The 17,777-nt window shown below is 43.2% G+C and overlaps 1 protein-coding gene across 1 annotated transcript; it reads right to left on the reverse strand.

Annotated features, from left to right (window-relative positions):
• Positions 1–1,423: 1,423 nt before the first annotated feature.
• On the reverse strand, positions 1,424–17,084 carry Tbp (TATA-box binding protein). Its single transcript, XM_046449362.2, has 8 exons — positions 16,927–17,084; positions 13,808–13,974; positions 10,931–11,319; positions 8,797–8,884; positions 4,424–4,515; positions 3,680–3,847; positions 2,596–2,690; positions 1,424–2,050 (listed from the first exon to the last, which is right to left on the reverse strand). The coding sequence occupies exons 2-8, from the start codon at positions 13,859–13,861 to the stop codon at positions 1,971–1,973; spliced, it is 966 nt and encodes a 321-aa protein (XP_046305318.1). The 5' UTR covers positions 13,862–13,974; positions 16,927–17,084; the 3' UTR covers positions 1,424–1,970.
• Between the last annotated feature and the right edge of the window lie 693 nt (positions 17,085–17,777).

Raw genomic sequence — 17,777 nt, forward strand, 5'->3', positions numbered from 1 at the left:
CTCAAAACCAGTACACTAGAAGAGGTAGAATGTAAAACCAGCTACTTTAAATGTACATCTAGCCAGTGTTAGTGTCTAGGAGTTTCTGTGGACTCTGGTTAGACAAGTGTGAGGAGTGCCTCTGGGCCACTTTGCACCTTAAGCTGAGCATTCATACAAGATTTTAAGTCCCCGGCCTCTGAGATAAGCACTGAAAAAATAAAATTATTATTTAAAGACCACTGCATGTCTAGAACATGTGGTGCAACCAACTACAGAATCAACAACACTACTAAGTTTAGTAATATGACTACTACTTTTTAAACTTTTCATGAAAAAATTTCACTAAGAACTCAACAGAAACCATAATGTATTTAGGAATTGAGGAATTGTGAAATGTTGAAGCCATGTATGAAAAAATCATGGAACTTTTGCTCAAGAAAGAACAGAGAGGATCTACTTATAGGGAGAGGCATTGCTTTCTTGGACAGATAATCTTTCCAAATGTGCCATGTGACAGAAATACAAGCAAAGGGTATTCTATACACTGCTGCCTTTGGGCTGTAACCTGGTATGACCTATCAATACTAAGAATGTATAAATGACCTTCAACATGGCAGTTCTCATCTGAGAGTTTTGTCCAAAACAGGGGCACTCCCTGAAGCCCTGTGTATAGCAGTGAGCTCTGGACACAACAGGAATGACCATGGTGCAACTAATGCAGGTTGGAGATGTGTTCGATAGACTGTAAAGGCACAAAACCAAACACATACCTTAATATATTTCTCCAAAAGTGGTATCATAGCACCCTCAAAGGACAGACTTGCAGAGGGCAAGGCTTGGAATATAGCCAGTAATCTGGTGGTTACCCCGGAGAAACAGGCAGAGGGGCAAGGAAGGACAGATGTCTCTTTGATTACATTCCTTGAGCTGTGTGTGATGTATTTTTTACTATACATACTCTGGTTTACAAAAGGGAAAAAAATAATATGGAATGAAACCCAAGAACTTATGTCCATCTGAAAAGAACAAATAAAAGCCTTCACTAGCTGGACGTGGTGTCACCCCACTGGCTCAGGAGGCTGCAGCAGGAATATCACAAGTTCAAGGTCAGCCCTAGCAACCTAGCAAGACCCCGTCTCAAAATGAAAAATAAAAAGCCCTCAATAGAAACGACGCACCAAGCACCAGCCCCACGCCTGGAGGATGAGGCCTTCTGCCCCTCAGCAGCTTTGTGAGCTGAGGTGGGTCCTGCAGGAGGCAGCCCCACCTCTAGAGGAGGAACAGGCCTGAAGAACTGTGGGTTTCGGGCCCTGTGCACAGGAATGCACTGCCAAGTGCAGACAGAGGCAGATGCCAAAGCTATCTCAGGAACTGTGTCTAAAGTAGGTGTTTTAAACAGTGAGACCACATGACTCTTGGAAGGTATCATTCATAACAACAATTAACACTCTTATAAACTGCATTTATTATACAGAGTACTCTGAAGAAAGAAAAATATGTACAGCCATTTGTTTTCATTAATACATCTGTTCTGTCCTGCAATACTGGAAAGGCGGAATGTGTCTGGCACAAAAAATAACCCCTAAAGTTACAAATTAGAAAAACAACACTTTTAAAAAAGATTTTTTACTTTTCTGGTAGAAATATAAAAACTGTGGTTTATGGGGGCAGGGGAATTAAACAAATAAGAAGTCCAATTGTACAGGTGGCTTTAACACTTCTGCCCCTTACACCAACCAACTTGCCAACAGCAGTGTTTGAAATCTAAATATAAATAAATGGGCAGCGTCACCCACATAGCAGCACAGGCGTGCAACTCTCAGCAGTGCTGCGGGAGTCCCAGAGCAGCAGCAGCCCCTCCCACATCCTGCAGAGGGCCACAGAAGATCGGCCTGGTGTAGCAGGCTGCACCTGAAAGAGCCCAGGAACAGTACCAAGCTGATTCGCTGAAAAGCAAGTGGGTGGGGCAAGTATGGTGGTGGCAGCCACTACGTAGTCTTCCTGAATCCCTTCAGAATGGGGTAGATGTTCTCAAACGCTTCATAAATTTCTGCTCTGACTTTAGCACCTACAAAGGACATATTGGAGCAGAGAGTGTGGAATGGCATCTCTCAGCAGTGTGAGACAGAAAAATCACTTCCTTAAAACTCCAAGTACCATCCTCTCCAAACCCAGTTAATTAACAGATGCAGACATCAAAACACTACTGGCAGGGTCCCTTGCCGCGGTCCTAAGTTTATTTCTAAAACAATATGCACTGTTAGGCAATGCAGCTAGAGATGACGCCAGGCAGAAGGCAGGCAGGGAGAACCACTGTCACCTCGATGGCTGCCTCCAGCCAGGTTCTTCTCAGTCTTCCTTTGCTGCCTCAAAATGGTATTGTTTACAAGCCTCACTGTCACAAGTCACAGGGCTAACCCCAATAACAAAAGATAGGCATCCTGTCCCTTCCCTGCTGGAGGCTGCTGCGCTTCCCCTCCAAAGGGTCCACACGCTTCTTGGCAGCGTTAGGGTGGGAGAAAGAGGAATAGGGAAAAGGCAACTGCTAAGGACCACCAGAAAAGCCACCCTCGAAACTCACATTTGCAGACACTGCTCCCCACTGCACCTTACCTGTCAGCACAACCTTCCCAGAAACAAAGATAAGGAGCACAATTCTGGGTTTGATCATTCTGTAGATTAATCCAGGAAATAGCTCTGGCTCATAACTAGAAGGAAAATGGCAGAAACAAGTTAGAAGTCGTGAGCTTCCTATTTCCAGATGGAATGAGGACTGAATAAGGGAAACATTGAATAGGTGCACAAACCAGGCCATAGAGCCTTCTCAGGGCAAGGCCACCGTGTCCAACATGGAAGCCCAGCTGGCCATCCTCCTGTGCCTGTCCCTTTCTACTGAATTGGATTTTCTGTGTAAGACAGGAGCTGTGTCCACATTCATCCTGGGCAAGCTATCTCCACTTACTACAGTCTCTATGTACTTCTAGGAGCTGAGAGTGACAACTGCCTTTGATGGTATCTCACCTCCTTAAGCTGTCAGTACTGGCCAGGCAGCTTGAGAAGGAACCTACCCGTAGCAACGCTGGCTACCCAATGAACTTGGTCTCTCACATTTGCTGCTTCAGAGAATGAAAGTAGGATGTCACCCTGTGTCTGTGTGTTGAGTGGCATAGTGGGGAGTTTCCCAGGTGAAAAGTGAAACTGTACCAGGGATAAAAGTGGCATGTGCCCCTGGGGCACAAGGGGCGGAGCACGAGTGGTGTGGTGGTCAATGGAGAAGAGAAGATGATAGCAGGGAGATGAGGCTGCATGATGGGCTGCCCCATGAGTCTGCAGCAGCAAGCAGCAGGGACAACTAGAGGTGACTCTGCTCGTAGGTCTGATGTAATGCTGATGAAAAGAAGAGCATCAAATTGCAGGAAAAGCAACACAAGGGACTGTAGCTCCAATCCATGTGTTTAAAATGTATTGACTGAGCAACAAAATGATAAGGACACACAAGTGGAATACAGTTCATTCCATTAAAGCGACTGAGTGATCTCAGTAACGTGGGAGGTTAAGAGGCAGATGCAGCAGCAGCAGCAGTCCAGTACTACACCTGTGTTCACACACTACCTCGGCATGGACTTCCCCTGAACCAGGTTTAAGTGGCTTATGAATGAACTCTGGCCGAAGGCTACCCAGCACACCTTAGACTTACCTGCTGAACTGCTGGTGAGTGAGCACGAGGCCTTCCAGCCTTATGGGGAACTTCACGTCACAGCTCCCCACCATGTTCTGGATCTTGAAATCTAAGAACTTCGCAGGGAAACCCAACTTCTGCACAACTCTGGCATACTTTCTTGCTGCTAGTCTGGACTGTTCTTCACTAGACAAAGGGGGAAAGCGAGTTATTTGTATTGAAGCCAGCTGCAATAATTATTTAGATGAGTAACACAAAAAGTCCAAATTAGCAAACTAACTAAACCTTTCACTCTCTTCCTAATAGGAGGGAAAGATCAACCCTCATTGACAACATCATCGAGTACTGCTGTGTGCTCACAAACTGCAGGCCTACCAAGCAGTCTTTCCACCAGCCAGACTGCCAGAACTGCTGCATTCCTGCATTCTGGCCCACAGATTTCTACCATCTGTCTCTCTTAACCCATAGTTCTTCATGAATTTGATAGGCAGAAACTTTTTACATAGGGATTTTTTTCATCAGCAGTTTTGATGTTGCATTATCTTACCCCAAATGCAACTGAACTGCATGGATGAATAAGTGCTGCAACATGTGTCTAAACTCATAATGATGTTAACAAAAGGAAACCAATGCTATCTGAAGTGAGTAGAACCATGCCAGGTTGACCATAATGTGGTGGCACTGGAAAGTAACCTGCTGAAGTGTGAGCTCAATAACAAGAAGCCACGAGACTGTGCGACACGAGAGGAAACCCTCAGCTACCTCTTGGCTCCTGTGCACACCATTTTCCCAGAGCTGAAGATGAGTGCTGTGGTCCGCGGCTCCCGTATCCTCATGATTACGGCTGCAAATCGCTAAAAGGGTCAGAGAGAAGCATTAGTGGGATCATGCAAACTGTTGGGTTTTGCTGGATCTAGAAAGTGACAAAGAATATCACAACAAATAGGAAAGATCCAGCACATATGATTATCTGTTCTGAATTTCTGTATAGGTCAAGGCAACAGAACAGCCACCATGAGACCAGGACACACCAAGGTCTGCCATGTTCTTTCACACATGCATCCCACCACCAAAGCTAACAGTTACACAAATTGGCTCTGTGTATTCTGCTTTTGTTTTATTGTCTGTTGTTTTGCAGTGCTGGGGATGAAACCCAGGGCCTCGTGCATGCAAAGCAGGCACTGTGCCACCAGGCTACACTCTCAACCCAGTTCTTTATATTCTCAATAAATACCAGAAACTGTTTCTATCTTATATTTGCTGTTTATCATGACTAGCATCTGTAAATATAAATTTTCAGTTTATATACAAACTTTTAGTCAAATAAACTAGTAAGCCTTTTCTACTTCCTCAGAGGATTAATAAGCCAGATTATAAGTATATCAATATGTAATGAAGTATGATCCTATTTAGAGCTGGCCTTTAAAATACTAAAATATTAAACAATTATAAATGCAAAGTGAGGGGAAAAAAAGTTTTTTACTTTTCTTTTATTTATGTTTTAAACATGTTGGCTCTTTTAAAACATTTTCTTGCTAACATTTTAATTCACAGGGAAAATCTTTCAATGGTGGATTGAGTTAATGGCCTCAGTTACAAAAAACAAGGCAAAACTTTATTTTCAAATAGCTTAAATTTTTAATATATGATATTTTCTCTTTTGGTACTAGGGATTGGGGATGGAATCCAGGGGCCTTCTATCCCTAGTCCTTTGTATTTTTTATTTTGAGACAAGGTCTCACTACATTCCTCACGCTGGTCTTAAATTTGGCGATTCTCCTGCCTACACTTCCCAAGTAGCTGGAATTATAGGTGTGACCATCGCACCATCGTATCAGCTGAAATATGATATTTAATTTAATTAATAATTAAATAAGAAAAGATCCTTAATATTTCTAATCAAGATGACTCCCTCCCCAGACTGAACCCAATGCCTCAGGCATGACAACACTCTACCATTGAGCTATGCTCCCAACCCCCAAGATAACTCACTGACAAATTAGATTGCTTTGACATTTTTGATTTGAAACTATTGCATCTTCCCCCGTCCTTACCCACAAAAATGCTAGCAGTATGTTCTAGATCGCATGACTCCCAAGATAAGCCCAATTACTCAGAATCTCCCTAAGTTTCCTCTATATTTTTAATTGGTCAAATAACTACCAGCACTTCCTTAGAGATTGAAAAATGATGCACTGAACTCAGACTGCGATGAGCCAAGACTCCTGGGTGTGATGCAGACTCATAGACAGGATAATGGTGGACGGTGCCTCAGCTTAGCTCCCTGAGAGCTTAAGACCAAGAACAAACATCTTCGGCTACTGGACAATTTAAGACAAAGACACAAATTCCTGTCACTGAACAGTTTTTATCTCATTTTTTATGTTATAACTAGCAGAAATGATTGAGACCATATGAGGTACAATAGTCAAGGAGATATTTTTGTTTACTTATTAAGGAAACTCTTAGTTTATTAATATTTGTTTTAATTCAACATAATATGTACATATATATTTATATATTTACCTATTATATACCTTATTTTTTTTTTTAAATTCTTTGCTCAATTCAAAATAAAATTGTTAGATCCCTTTTACACCTAAACAACTCTGTATTTTCCTAAATGGACACTTAGAAGACCCAAAGAGGTTAAAATAATTAGGCATATTTAATGTATTCCATATTTTAAGTAGCCCAACTTACTTTAGTTAACTAAAACACCCCCAAATCTGAAAACTGTTTTCTTTCTTGACTGATTAGCACAGCAACTCTAACCTCCATCTATGCCTGGTTTCTCACTGTACTAAAGGTCCAGGTCTCGTGATGCCTTGGGGATTTGGGACGCACCCAAGTCCAACAGGCTGTTCACCCACAGTGCATATCTGCCATAGCTGGCAACAACCCTCATCTGCCTCCTGTGCACAGATCATGTCCAACTCACCAAGGTCTGGCTCAGGATCGTCAGTGTTACAGTGTTGTGAAAGCAACACACATTCAGCATACACCACAGTTCATACACAGTACAATACTATCAAGCTGCTGGGTGACAGCAGCCGGCAGTGTCCCCAAGCCATGCCATGGTGAGGGAAACTGGTAGGGCAGTCATCTGAGGGCAGGTGGTGGGCCCAGGAGGAGATGAAATGCCCTCACAAGCTAAGGAACATCTGCACTAGGAAGTACTACTCCTAGTAGTACTAAACCCAGCTCCTTTATTTCCCTTCTGTTGCCTGAAAAGGGGTTGACCATCAAAATAAACTAAACTCTTCTCATTCATAGACCTACAATTATCAAGATGCAACTATGTTGATACAGTATAACTTCTGCATATGAAGGTCTTCTAAGGTAGTCATCTTATTAGATGTTCACAAATAAATAGCTGCATTAATTATAGATGAGCCTTTGCAGTATGTCATCATAAAAATAAAATGTTACCCCAATTAAAGTACTAAAAACCAAGGACTTGCTGGAGGAAACCAGACTTCTGAGCAGTCTCCGGAGAACACAAGCCTGCATTCGAACTCTTGCTCTCAGTTTTGCTGCCAAGGCATCAAAAAGATAATCTGTCTGCTACTCTTCCAGGTTGCAGGGGAGAAGCAGAAAGTCAGTCATCATCTTTGCTTTATATTTTATCTAAATATCTCAAAATGGCCAATCTCATCCAAAATTACCTTTGAATTTCACTTATACATGTGTAGAAAAACACATAAGCCGCCACCACAACCGCAAAAAAATAAACAAAACACAGTGAAAGAATTTGAACTTTAGAAGTCCAACAAATTATCAAAACTGACTGGCTAAGAGAGGTCCAGGTAAGAGAACTTTCCCAACTTTTCACTGCCCAACACGAGAATCTGCATAGAAGTTTGTTCACCTTGTATTATTTGGATAAATACTTCAACTAACCAATTAAAAAAAAAAAAAAAAAAAGCTGGTTAGCTGAAAGTAACCAAGCTGATTTGTGGTGGTTATTCTCCTGGTTAGCTTTCAGCCAATTAGATGAAAAGTCAGTTCCACATGTTTACTGATAGTTACGACTGCCCTGCCCTTTGCTACCTCCTAACAACCAGCTGCTTAGATGCTGCTACACAGCTACTGCTTCAAGACATTTGACCAAGGAAATCACAGGAGAAAGCACAATAACCAAGTTCAACCTGCACTGGGAGTTTGACCCAAAGGTGAGAGCTGAGGCACACCCGCAAGGTGTTCGCGAACTGGGCAAACTCAGGTGGGCAGTGACTCCAGCAGACACGCATAACTCAGGCAAACTCCCAGGGCTTCTTGAGATTCCAAGAGTAACTCAATGTGTCCTCTGCTGATCTGCCCAGCTGCACAGGACAGAACAGCTTGACTGGCCAGCATCTATCTAAGGATGAAAAACAGAGACCACATTTTAAAACAGTCCCAGTTTCTCCTTCTCCTCTCTCTTCTTTTCCTTACATAAAATTTGTTTTCTTTTGTTAGAGGCATTCGATTCAACACTGGTCTCCCAGGCACCTGATGCCTCTCTGGTGTACATGCTCCACTGCAGGGCCCTGCTTCTGCAGGACGAGCTCCTCCACCTGGGCACTTCCTTCCAACGACCACTCATTTCTTAATGCAAAGGTTTACTATGTTAGAAAATACTTCCACTGGCACAGTAATCTCTCCTATAATCTCTTTACTACAAAAAAATGTAAAAGTGATAGAAGGTAGAAGACCATATCACAATAAGCTGTCTTATCCTTATCAACTTCACAACTACCAACTCTTGGCTTACCTTGCTTCATTCACACCCCTCCCACAGGATTAATGAAGGAAACACACCCCTGCCATTCTTAATGGTTCATAATGAAATAAATGGGTTCAGATTCTGCTCTCCAACTTCAAGTGGTCCGACAAGTGTATATAAACTTGCTTCACCTTGCACAATGCTAAATCCCAAGTGACTCACATTTAGTAGCTACAAAGTAAAATGTGAATAGAATGCAGTTCTTCTATTCACTGAACCTCAAAGATTAAAATGATACCTTTTCCCCTAGAGCCTCATTTTGCTGCTATCAAGAACCTTAAGCACAACACAAACTTTCTGACCCAGAGACAACTATAAGGAAATTCAGTTTTACCAAACAGTTTGAAATATGTGAAAATGCTCTGACCTTGGGGTTATATTCAGCATTTCGGGCACGAAGTGCAATGGTCTTCAGGTCAAGTTTACAACCAAGATTTACTGTGGAGACTATATTTCTGGAAGAAATTTGAAAAGAAAACATGATGATTTAGATTATTTAACTTTTACACAATGAAGTATTAAATGCTGATCTAGGAGCCTTGTTCTTTCACTAGGCTTTAAGGAACTGCTGACCCTGTTGAGTGTCTATCAAGGATCCCATGGCATGCTGAGCACCTCACACACTGGCCTCAGAACTCACAGCACACCTGCAGGCAGCAACTGCCAACACCACACATTCAGATAAAGAATGGAGGCTTCCAGGGAGCACCCTGTGCTCCAAGTGTGGAGCCAGAACCTGAGCCTGTTTCCACCCCTGCCCTCCACTTACCCCTTCCTTGGCTTGCTCCCAGAGAGCCAGCACCAGCCCATCCTAAATCACTATCTGTAATGAAAACAGGCAGGCAAGGACTTCCTCAGTCCTTTACAAGTAAGTTATCTTTTGGAAGGACAAGAATTCAGTTTCTTTAGCAAAGCAAAGGGGCCTGATTTCTCTTCTGATTAGCCTCAGTAAATCAAGATAACCTTCTGGGACTGAGGAACCCTTTTCATTTTTTAGCATTCTTGAATTGTTTCATGAATAACTCACAAAAGAATAAAGACAGGTTTGAAAATCAACTTCATTAGAAACTTAAATAAAAAGGGAAACATGGCAAACTCAGAATTTTTGTTCCATATTTTCCTGGATTTGAAAGCATATAGACTTGAAACGACCAACGCCAAGGACCTAGATCTTTACCACCTAAGAATTCTGATTCCAGAGTTCAGGAAGGAGAGATCCTACCTTCACTGCTGAAGTGAAAAAGCATCACTGTCAGAAAGCAGTTCTCTTGAAACAGGATGGCTCATAATTTACTAAGAGGAGGACAGTAGTCTTTTCTGATACACACTCCTAAAGCCAGTTAGGCTGTGTTTTCATTTCTACATCAGATCTTCCTTCCTGTCACTCTGCGTACAGACCTGCCTTCAACATGAATCCATCTACAAACTGTGTCAAATAAACTTTGGTGCATCTATCACAAATTCAGTCATATCTTTAGTAAATGCATTCTTATATGTTTTCATTAAATATTTACCTCAACTCTTCACAAACCTACAACATTTAGATGAATAGGGCTCTGAATAGACAGTGAAAACTAAGTAACTTAGCTGACTGAATGTCCAGGGAATGTCAGAAACCACTGCCCACCCCCAACAGGTGTCATTTATGACTTCAGCCACAGAGCAATCCTGAATGCCCATGGAAGTCAACAGCATTCAGGACTATGGGCGCAACAAGGAGAAAAGTGAGCTAGCAGGGCTTATCACTCCAAAGCCACAAAAATAAACATGATTTTGTTTTTAAAACTCTGTGGGGTCAAAAAGATAGAGAACCCAGATTTAGGACTTTGGGTAACAGGCAGGATCTATGATCACACACTACTTAGTTCCAAAAATGATCAGCAATGGCTTACAAATGACAGTCATGCAAGAAACAAAATGACTAAGCACAGAAAGACCATCAGCTCTGAACAGCACAGGGAGGGGTCAGCCATACAAGAGCGTCTGCAGCTTATAGCTCATTAGCTTCCTAAGGGTAAAATCACATGCTTCTCATGGACAACTACCTGGAAATATCTGCCTGGTTTTCAGGAAAAGGAAATTTTTCCTGCCTCCCTATCCTATTACATATAGGACCCACTACAAGTTAGAAAAACTCACTTAGGACAATAATAGTCATTCTCACCTTATGGGAAGACCACAGATTTGTATGCATTCCTCATAATAAAATGGAAAACTGGGACCACCAGGACCTTGCTGAACTGTGCCTAACCCACAGTGCATCAGCTGGAGGTGACGTCTACAACAGCGACCACACCCAGCTCCAGTGTGAGGCCCACGTGCAGGACAAGGGCAGTTTCTGAGGATGCTAGGAAAGCCCTCCATGGGGGGTGGAGGGTGCTGACTCAGGCCACTTCGGCTCTCTTTGGGGAGCACAGCACCACTGTGCAACTACTGGAGACACAGACATAGCACAGTCAAAGGCTCCTCCACCTTAGGGCAACACAACACAGATTACTCACTGCAGCTGTGGCACAATCCCAGAGCTCTCCGAGGCTGGTGTGGCAGGAGTGATGGGAGTCATGGGGGTCATCGGGGAGGGATACAGGGGTGTGGTGCCCGGCAAGGGTGCGGTGGTAAGAGTCTGTGAGTGAAACAGCTGTGGGGTCTGGCCGGAGGCCCCCTGTGCCGACTGCTGGGGTGCTGACTGCTGTGCTGCTGCGGCCACCACCTGTTGTTGCTGCTGCTGCTGCTGCTGCTGCTGTTGTTGTTGCTGTTGCTGCTGCTGCTGCTGTCTCTGCTGTTCTTCCAAAATAGACAGGCTGTTGGTGTTCTGAATAGGCTGGGGCGTCAGGCCCGTGCCATAAGGCATCATGGGACTAAAAATGGGGATCCCAGGCGTCATGGCACCCTGCAGAGAACAAAGGTGGGGAGAGTCAGGCTGCTATTGCTGAGCATCTGTGAGCCTTCTTGGTGGAGCTGCAGGAGACCATGAAGCAAGATGCTCTCGAAGAGTGAATTGCCAAGTATCACAGGGACGGTACTTGCTATTCTCAGAAATGTGCTTTCTTCCTTAATCCTGGACATAGCAGACCAGAGCTCAGGACTTGGAAACCACTTACCACAAGAGAACCTGAGAGAGTGGCTTAACCTTTGTAGCATGACCAGGGAATAATAATGGTCTCAATTATTAGACAGCTGTACCCTTATTTAAAATGCCACTCCAGCACCTGGGGAGCATCTGTTCCCCTTTGCATGATCAATTATAGTCATTTTAGAGGCATCCACATGACAGGCACACACACCAGAGACACTGAAGTATTTACTAAGCAACCACAGAGAGGATTACTAGAAAACTACTCAAAGGTTGATCATTTGCCCTCCCCAAAATGTGAATCAGTACAATCTATCAAATACTATCAGTCTGCTTTTCTACAATGCTGCCAAACTTTTCCAGATATTGTTACATTTATTAATTTATCTGTCTTTCAACAACCCTTTGAGAAAGGGAGAGGAAAGCAGATGAGAACAGAGAAGGTGAGCGACTTACCCAGGTCTAAGCCTCAAAGGCAGATGAGCCACAACTATCACTTATTTCTATAAAAATGTTGACTTGAAAAAAACCCAGGCTACAGACCTTTAAAACACTGAGACCCAGCCCAGCGCTTTCCCCTCACCAAGATCCATAGAGCCTACAAAGCTGGGAACAGCTTTCCAAACCTCAACATCATGTGCAACCCTGTGTTTTTCTGTGGAGAGGGTCCACAGGTTTTATTAGATTATCAAATACACGTGAGACCCAAAATGAGAATTCTTTCTCATTTCCACCACTTATTTGCCAAAAAGCATAAGATAAATTGTTTTAGCAACATAATGGCAAGAAGAGAATACCAGAAGAGGGCAAGATCTATACTGTGGCCTTAACAGTACAAGTGTAATTCTACTGCAACTATCACTTATTTCTATAAAAATGCTGACTTGAAAAAAACCCAGGCTATAGACCTTTAAAACACTGAGACTAACTAAGGCTTAGAAGGTCTGCCTTACTTTTAGTCATATGTAAAAGTTAACATGAAACAAACAGACATACTTGTAAGGCTAAATCTGTAAGTAGAAAAATCTTATGACTTCGGTAAACAAAGTTTTCTTGGGACACAAGTGATAACAAAGAAAAATTGGTAAATTGTACTTCAGAAAGAATGGAAGACACACAGAATACATGGAGTTCTTACAGCTCAATAAAAGATAACAAAAAACTCATAAAAAAAAAAAATAGTCAACAAGGTGGAGCAATGGTGCAGCCTATAATCCCAGCCTCTTGGGAGGCTGAGGCAGGAAGATCCCAAGTTCAAAGCCTGCTTCAGCAACTTAGTTAGAAGTGTCTCATAAAAAAAACTAAAAGGATTGGGGATGTAGCTCAGTGGTAGGCTGGGCAACAGACATTCTATAAATAAAGGTATATAACTGGCCAATGAATACTTGACATGATGCTCAAGATTATTAGTCTTCAGGAAAATACATTAAAAACACAATTCTTCCCACAGCTGGGGGTCTGCAGGACAGTGCTTCAGCACACATCTGGCAGCCTCTGAGTAAAAGTGGACACCCGAATACATGGCCACACAATGCGACTCTGAGTATCTACTCAAGTTAGATAAAAAGTGTACACGAACGTTTATGGCACCTTAACACCCCAAGCTGGAAACAACCAGATGGCAGCAACTAGCAAAGAGACAAGGGTGCTGCTTGGCAATAAAAAGGGATCATTCTCCAATACACAAACCATACACCGGGCAAAGAAAAGAGACCAACCAAAGAGACATACTGTGTGACTTCACTTATGTGAGATTTTAGAGCATCTGGGCTTTGTTGCCCCTGGACTGGGCAACAAATATGATGGACATTTTATAAATAAAGATATGTAACTGTCCAATGAATTTTTGACATGATGCTCAAGATTATTAGTCATCAGGAAAACACATTAAAACCCCAATGAAATCAGTGCAGAACAATCAGTGCAGAACTGATCTTCAGCACTGAAGTGTAGACTGAGCAGCAACCAGGGCTGAGGAGCAGGAACAAGGGGGCAAAGAGGCAGAGTTTAGGATCAACAAAAAACTAGGAAATAATTTGGTGAGGGTGACCCTATAATCATTTGTAATATCCTCAGTGTTCATCAAAAGACAAAGTGTTTATACACAAACATGTAATTCGGCTTCCAAACAGACTCCCAAGTAAAACACTCCTCTGCCCATTCAAAGCCTAACAGAACTTTTCACAATCCAAAGGAAGTTGCCAACAAAAACACAAGTTCATTTTCAGCAACAGTGGTTAAATGGCCCTGGGACTGTGCTGTCCCTTGTGGGCACATGCGCCCCACCCCCTACCTGCTGCATTACCTGGGGGGAGGCCAAGCCCTGGGCATAGGGTGGCAGGCTGCTGTTCTGATCCATGATGCGCACTTTCTTCAGCACCGGATCTGTTTCTGGAGCATTCCCAGCACACTCTTCTTGGTAACTTCTCAATGCTCTGGGTTACTCTCACACACGGAAAAACAGCGATGCTCCTTGGAAAAGTTTCAAGCTTAATGTTAAGAGCACAGGTAACCTGTCTTGTCTTATAACCACAGTTCTGTGGTTACCCAAACACAAATAAGAAAACCAACACAAGCCTACAGCCTTTTGTTCTATTACATGATTAATTTAAGTAGTCTGACAGTACTCAAAATTAAGGCGTCATAACCAACATTAAAAACTAATGAGGAAAAACTCCTCAAAAAAAATTGCTAAGCAAACTGTCCTATCAGAGCAGAACATTTATTAAGCATTATATATATATATATATATATATATATATATATATATATCAAGTGTAGTATATAGTGTATACAGAAGCCAAGTTCAAGTTCAGGTTTTTAAATATTTTACCCAATTTTTTCCACAATGTCTTGGGCATAAGATCCAATAAATATTGAATTAAACCCAATATTTTTTAGGGTCTTTTTTTGAGCTCCAACTTTAATCAAAGATTGTAGAAATTGTGTGATACATCAATAAGTAAAAATACTGTATTGATATCAATGTCATAATCTTAACCAGGCCTCACTCATGACAGGGAAGCACTCTCAATTGAGCTACATTCCCAGTCTTAAGGCCTGTTTAGATGGGTCCACAAATTATCCAGTGTTGCTGTGAGAACTGATTGAATCAACACAGAATTGACTGAGTTAACAGATCAAAATATACCTAGTTATACAGTAAGCCCAGATCAAATGTTAACTACTACTACAATAATTCAGTCCAAACATTTATTATCATCTAATAAGATATTCTTGCACAGAACTTATAGGTCTCAAAGCTGTATGTCCAAAGACCCATGTAATGGTCAATTTGAATTGTCAAATTGATTGGCTTAAGAGATGCCAAGTATTGAGAGGACTATGGGTATGTCAGTGAGGGTATGTCTAGGAATGACTGGCATGTGAGACAGCCAACTGAAATGGACATCCTCCCTAAGCGTGGGCACCACCAACCAATAGGATGATGGCTTAGATGGAATAAAAGTTTGAAGAACAAGGAATCACCAAGATATGCAAGCTTGATTCTTGAATGGATTTTTGATTGCTGCTGTGTTCTGCTAGTGATTACCCATAAGCCTTCATTCTTGAGGTAAACTGTTCATTCCTCTTGTTCTGGGGCTTCAGCCTCTTGGACTGTGCGGCTACTGGTTCTTCCAGCTCTCCGGCATTGTGGACTACTCAGCTTCTGATTGTGTGAACCAACCTAATAAGTCCCTTTTTTATAATTATACTTCCTGTTGATTCTTTTCCTCTAGAGAACCCTAATACAACCCACATTCACTTAAAGTATGTGCTGGTACAGAGTAGGCACTAAGATATTTGCTAAAGCAATGAAAAATTGGACCCCCAAAGACTACTTATCCTACAAACTCATCATTGAAAAATCAAACCAAAGAAAGCAAGCAAGAGCTCTACTTCTGAAAATGAATACATCAGAGGTATAAGAAAATTATGTTTTCTGAACTTGTTACTTTATCACAATAAAAGTGCTGCATAAAAGATATGAAGATGGAGGGGACATAGGCCCTGGCATCAAATAGTTCAACATGAAGAGCATTCAAATAAGTACTATAAAAACTTGGTAAGCCCAGCAGAGAGTATGCCCCAAGTAAGCTAAGATTCTTGAGAGCAGAAACCAGCACATTATGTCTTTGAAATCTCTACACCTATCTCTGTGCCTCGCATATGGTGCGTAATTGTGAATGAATGCACATCCTCTGTGGAAGAGAAGACAACATAGGCTAAAATCAAGTACTCTGAAGAGAGGTCATTGTTTTCACAAAGCAGGGATCATCTAACTGTGTCAAGCAAGGCAAGTAGAACTTTTCAGTCAAAAGAAATGAAGCACAGAGACAAAGATAGAAAAGCATGCAGGGTGCGAGTGACAAGGTTAGCATTAGGCTGTATGGAATGTCACTGCAGGAGATGAGACAGCAGCCATAGGAGGTCACGGTACCAGAGTTTAGATGTTATTACATACACAAGCCGTAAGAACAGTTAAAGGATTTCAAAGTGCAGCATGAATTAGATCTACTTTGCAAATGTGGATAAATCTGAGAAGAGAAAACTGAAGACTGAAAATTCACTTCAAGGAGTCAGTGCTATGGTTGAGTAGAGAGGTAATGAAAGCAGAATTTAAAGCCCTACATATGATGCACTTATCTGGAATCTCTGCTGTCTCCAGACCACTTTTTGCGCACTAAAAGTCTCCAGAAGGAACGGTTTGGTTACTGAAGGTTAGGGACCTGAGCAAACTATTCAGAGCTCAGCTCTCAACAATGGCACAGACCATTTTTCCTCACCTGTACCATACAATCGCACGTTGAGTACTGCATTTATCCTTGGAAAGGAATGTCATCTTCTCATGGAAACCGGAGTATTAAATTAGGTATTTCTGGGAAGTGATCAAATTAATTCTGCCCAGCCTTCTAGCTATGTCTGGATAACTCAGACATAAATCTCTTCCCAAACAAGCCTACCCCATGTTTTCAGAACCCATGCTGGCTTGATGGAGACCTTGTGAAGAAAGTGGCGGGTTTCTTTCTCAAGCTCCTCCGCGCTCAAGTCGCGGGCTTCTGACCAGATGTTTAGGTCTGGAGCATGACTTCGTGACAAACCCACCCTGTGGCAGCAAAGCGGGCGGGCTCCGGCAGGTGAATCTGCCCTCCAGCCGGCGGCAGCCGAGGGCAGGCAGACCTGCGTCCTCGATGCTCCCTGCACCCCGCGCTCGGCCCACGGACAGCAGCAGAGCCGGTACTGGGCTGCAGCCGCGGCCGAGCGGCCGGTACAGGCGGGAGGGGCGGCAGCACGAGCGGAGCAACGGCCCCGCGGGCCTGCGCGCCCGCCCGGCGAGACGCCCGTCGCGGCCCTCGGGCCTCGCTGTCGGGGTTGCCTTCGCCCAAGCCCTCGGGAAGGAGGGAAAGCTGAGCGGGCTGTTACCTGAGTCACTGCAGAGACAACGACGCACCTCCGGAAACGAAGTTCAGCCGCAGGTGGCCCCGGCGCCCGCCACGGCGACCCTGGCCGACCCCACTGAACTCCCGGCGCGCGTTGATAATGTCACTTCCGCCAGTCCCCTCTTCGGCTTCAGCGGGTTGCGCGCGCGGCGTCAACGGGAGGCGTGGGAGTCGGTCACTTCCGTCGTTTCTCCGGGCGTTTGACGAAAGGGAAACGCCGGGCGGAGCTCTTTGGTAGTTCCGGGACAGGGCGGGGCGAGGCGGGATCGTCTTGCCAGAGCCTTTTCTAATTGGCCCTTGCCGGACGCGGGAAGAATACTGGTTTTTAAATGTTGGATTTCTTTCTTTCTTTTCTTTTTTTTAACCAACTAGTGGTGAACCCTTTCGAAGCTAACAACTCCAACTCGGGGTCTTCTGCAAAGTTGGATAATCATAGTCATAGAACTTGCCCGTTAGAGTTGTGAGTTTGCGTGAATCATGAGCAGTGCGTGGCATACGGCACTCACGTATTCCTTACCAAGTTCGCAAATGCGAGCTTGCAGAATGAGGAAAAACAGAAGCAGATGGCGTGTACTCACACATTCCTTTATATTTTAATTCTACTACTACCACCTCGTGCGCTCCTCACTCTTTGTGGTTGTCACAAGATATGATCTATTGCTGCTTCCTGATACTAGGCATATTCATACATTATGTTGTTTGCTTATCTGCTTCCTTTGTATTTCTAATTATCAGTAAGGTTGTGTGTTCTTTAAGAGTGAGAAATTGTACTTAAAATAAGTACCCAGGACAGAACCTGGCACCTTGTTAACCTGTGGAGGACTGGAATAAGCA

This window comes from Marmota monax, unplaced genomic scaffold, assembly GCF_021218885.2.
Source record: "Marmota monax isolate L192 unplaced genomic scaffold, Marmota_monax_Labrador192_F-V1.1 WCK01_AAM20220418_F8-fsc00083, whole genome shotgun sequence".
Classification (NCBI taxonomy): Eukaryota; Metazoa; Chordata; class Mammalia; order Rodentia; family Sciuridae; genus Marmota; species Marmota monax.

Bases quoted from the DNA above. Each gene is read 5' to 3' on its own strand.
- Tbp (XM_046449362.2), bottom strand. From the start codon at position 13,861: ATGGATCAGAACAGCAGCCTGCCACCCTATGCCCAGGGCTTGGCCTCC. The intron at 11,320-13,807 runs GTAATGCAGCAG...TGTTCTCTGCAG, and splicing joins AGGGCTTGGCCTCCCCCCAG to GGTGCCATGACGCCTGGGAT. The intron at 8,885-10,930 runs GTGAGTAATCTG...AATTTCTTCCAG, and splicing joins GGGATTGTGCCACAGCTGCA to AAATATAGTCTCCACAGTAA.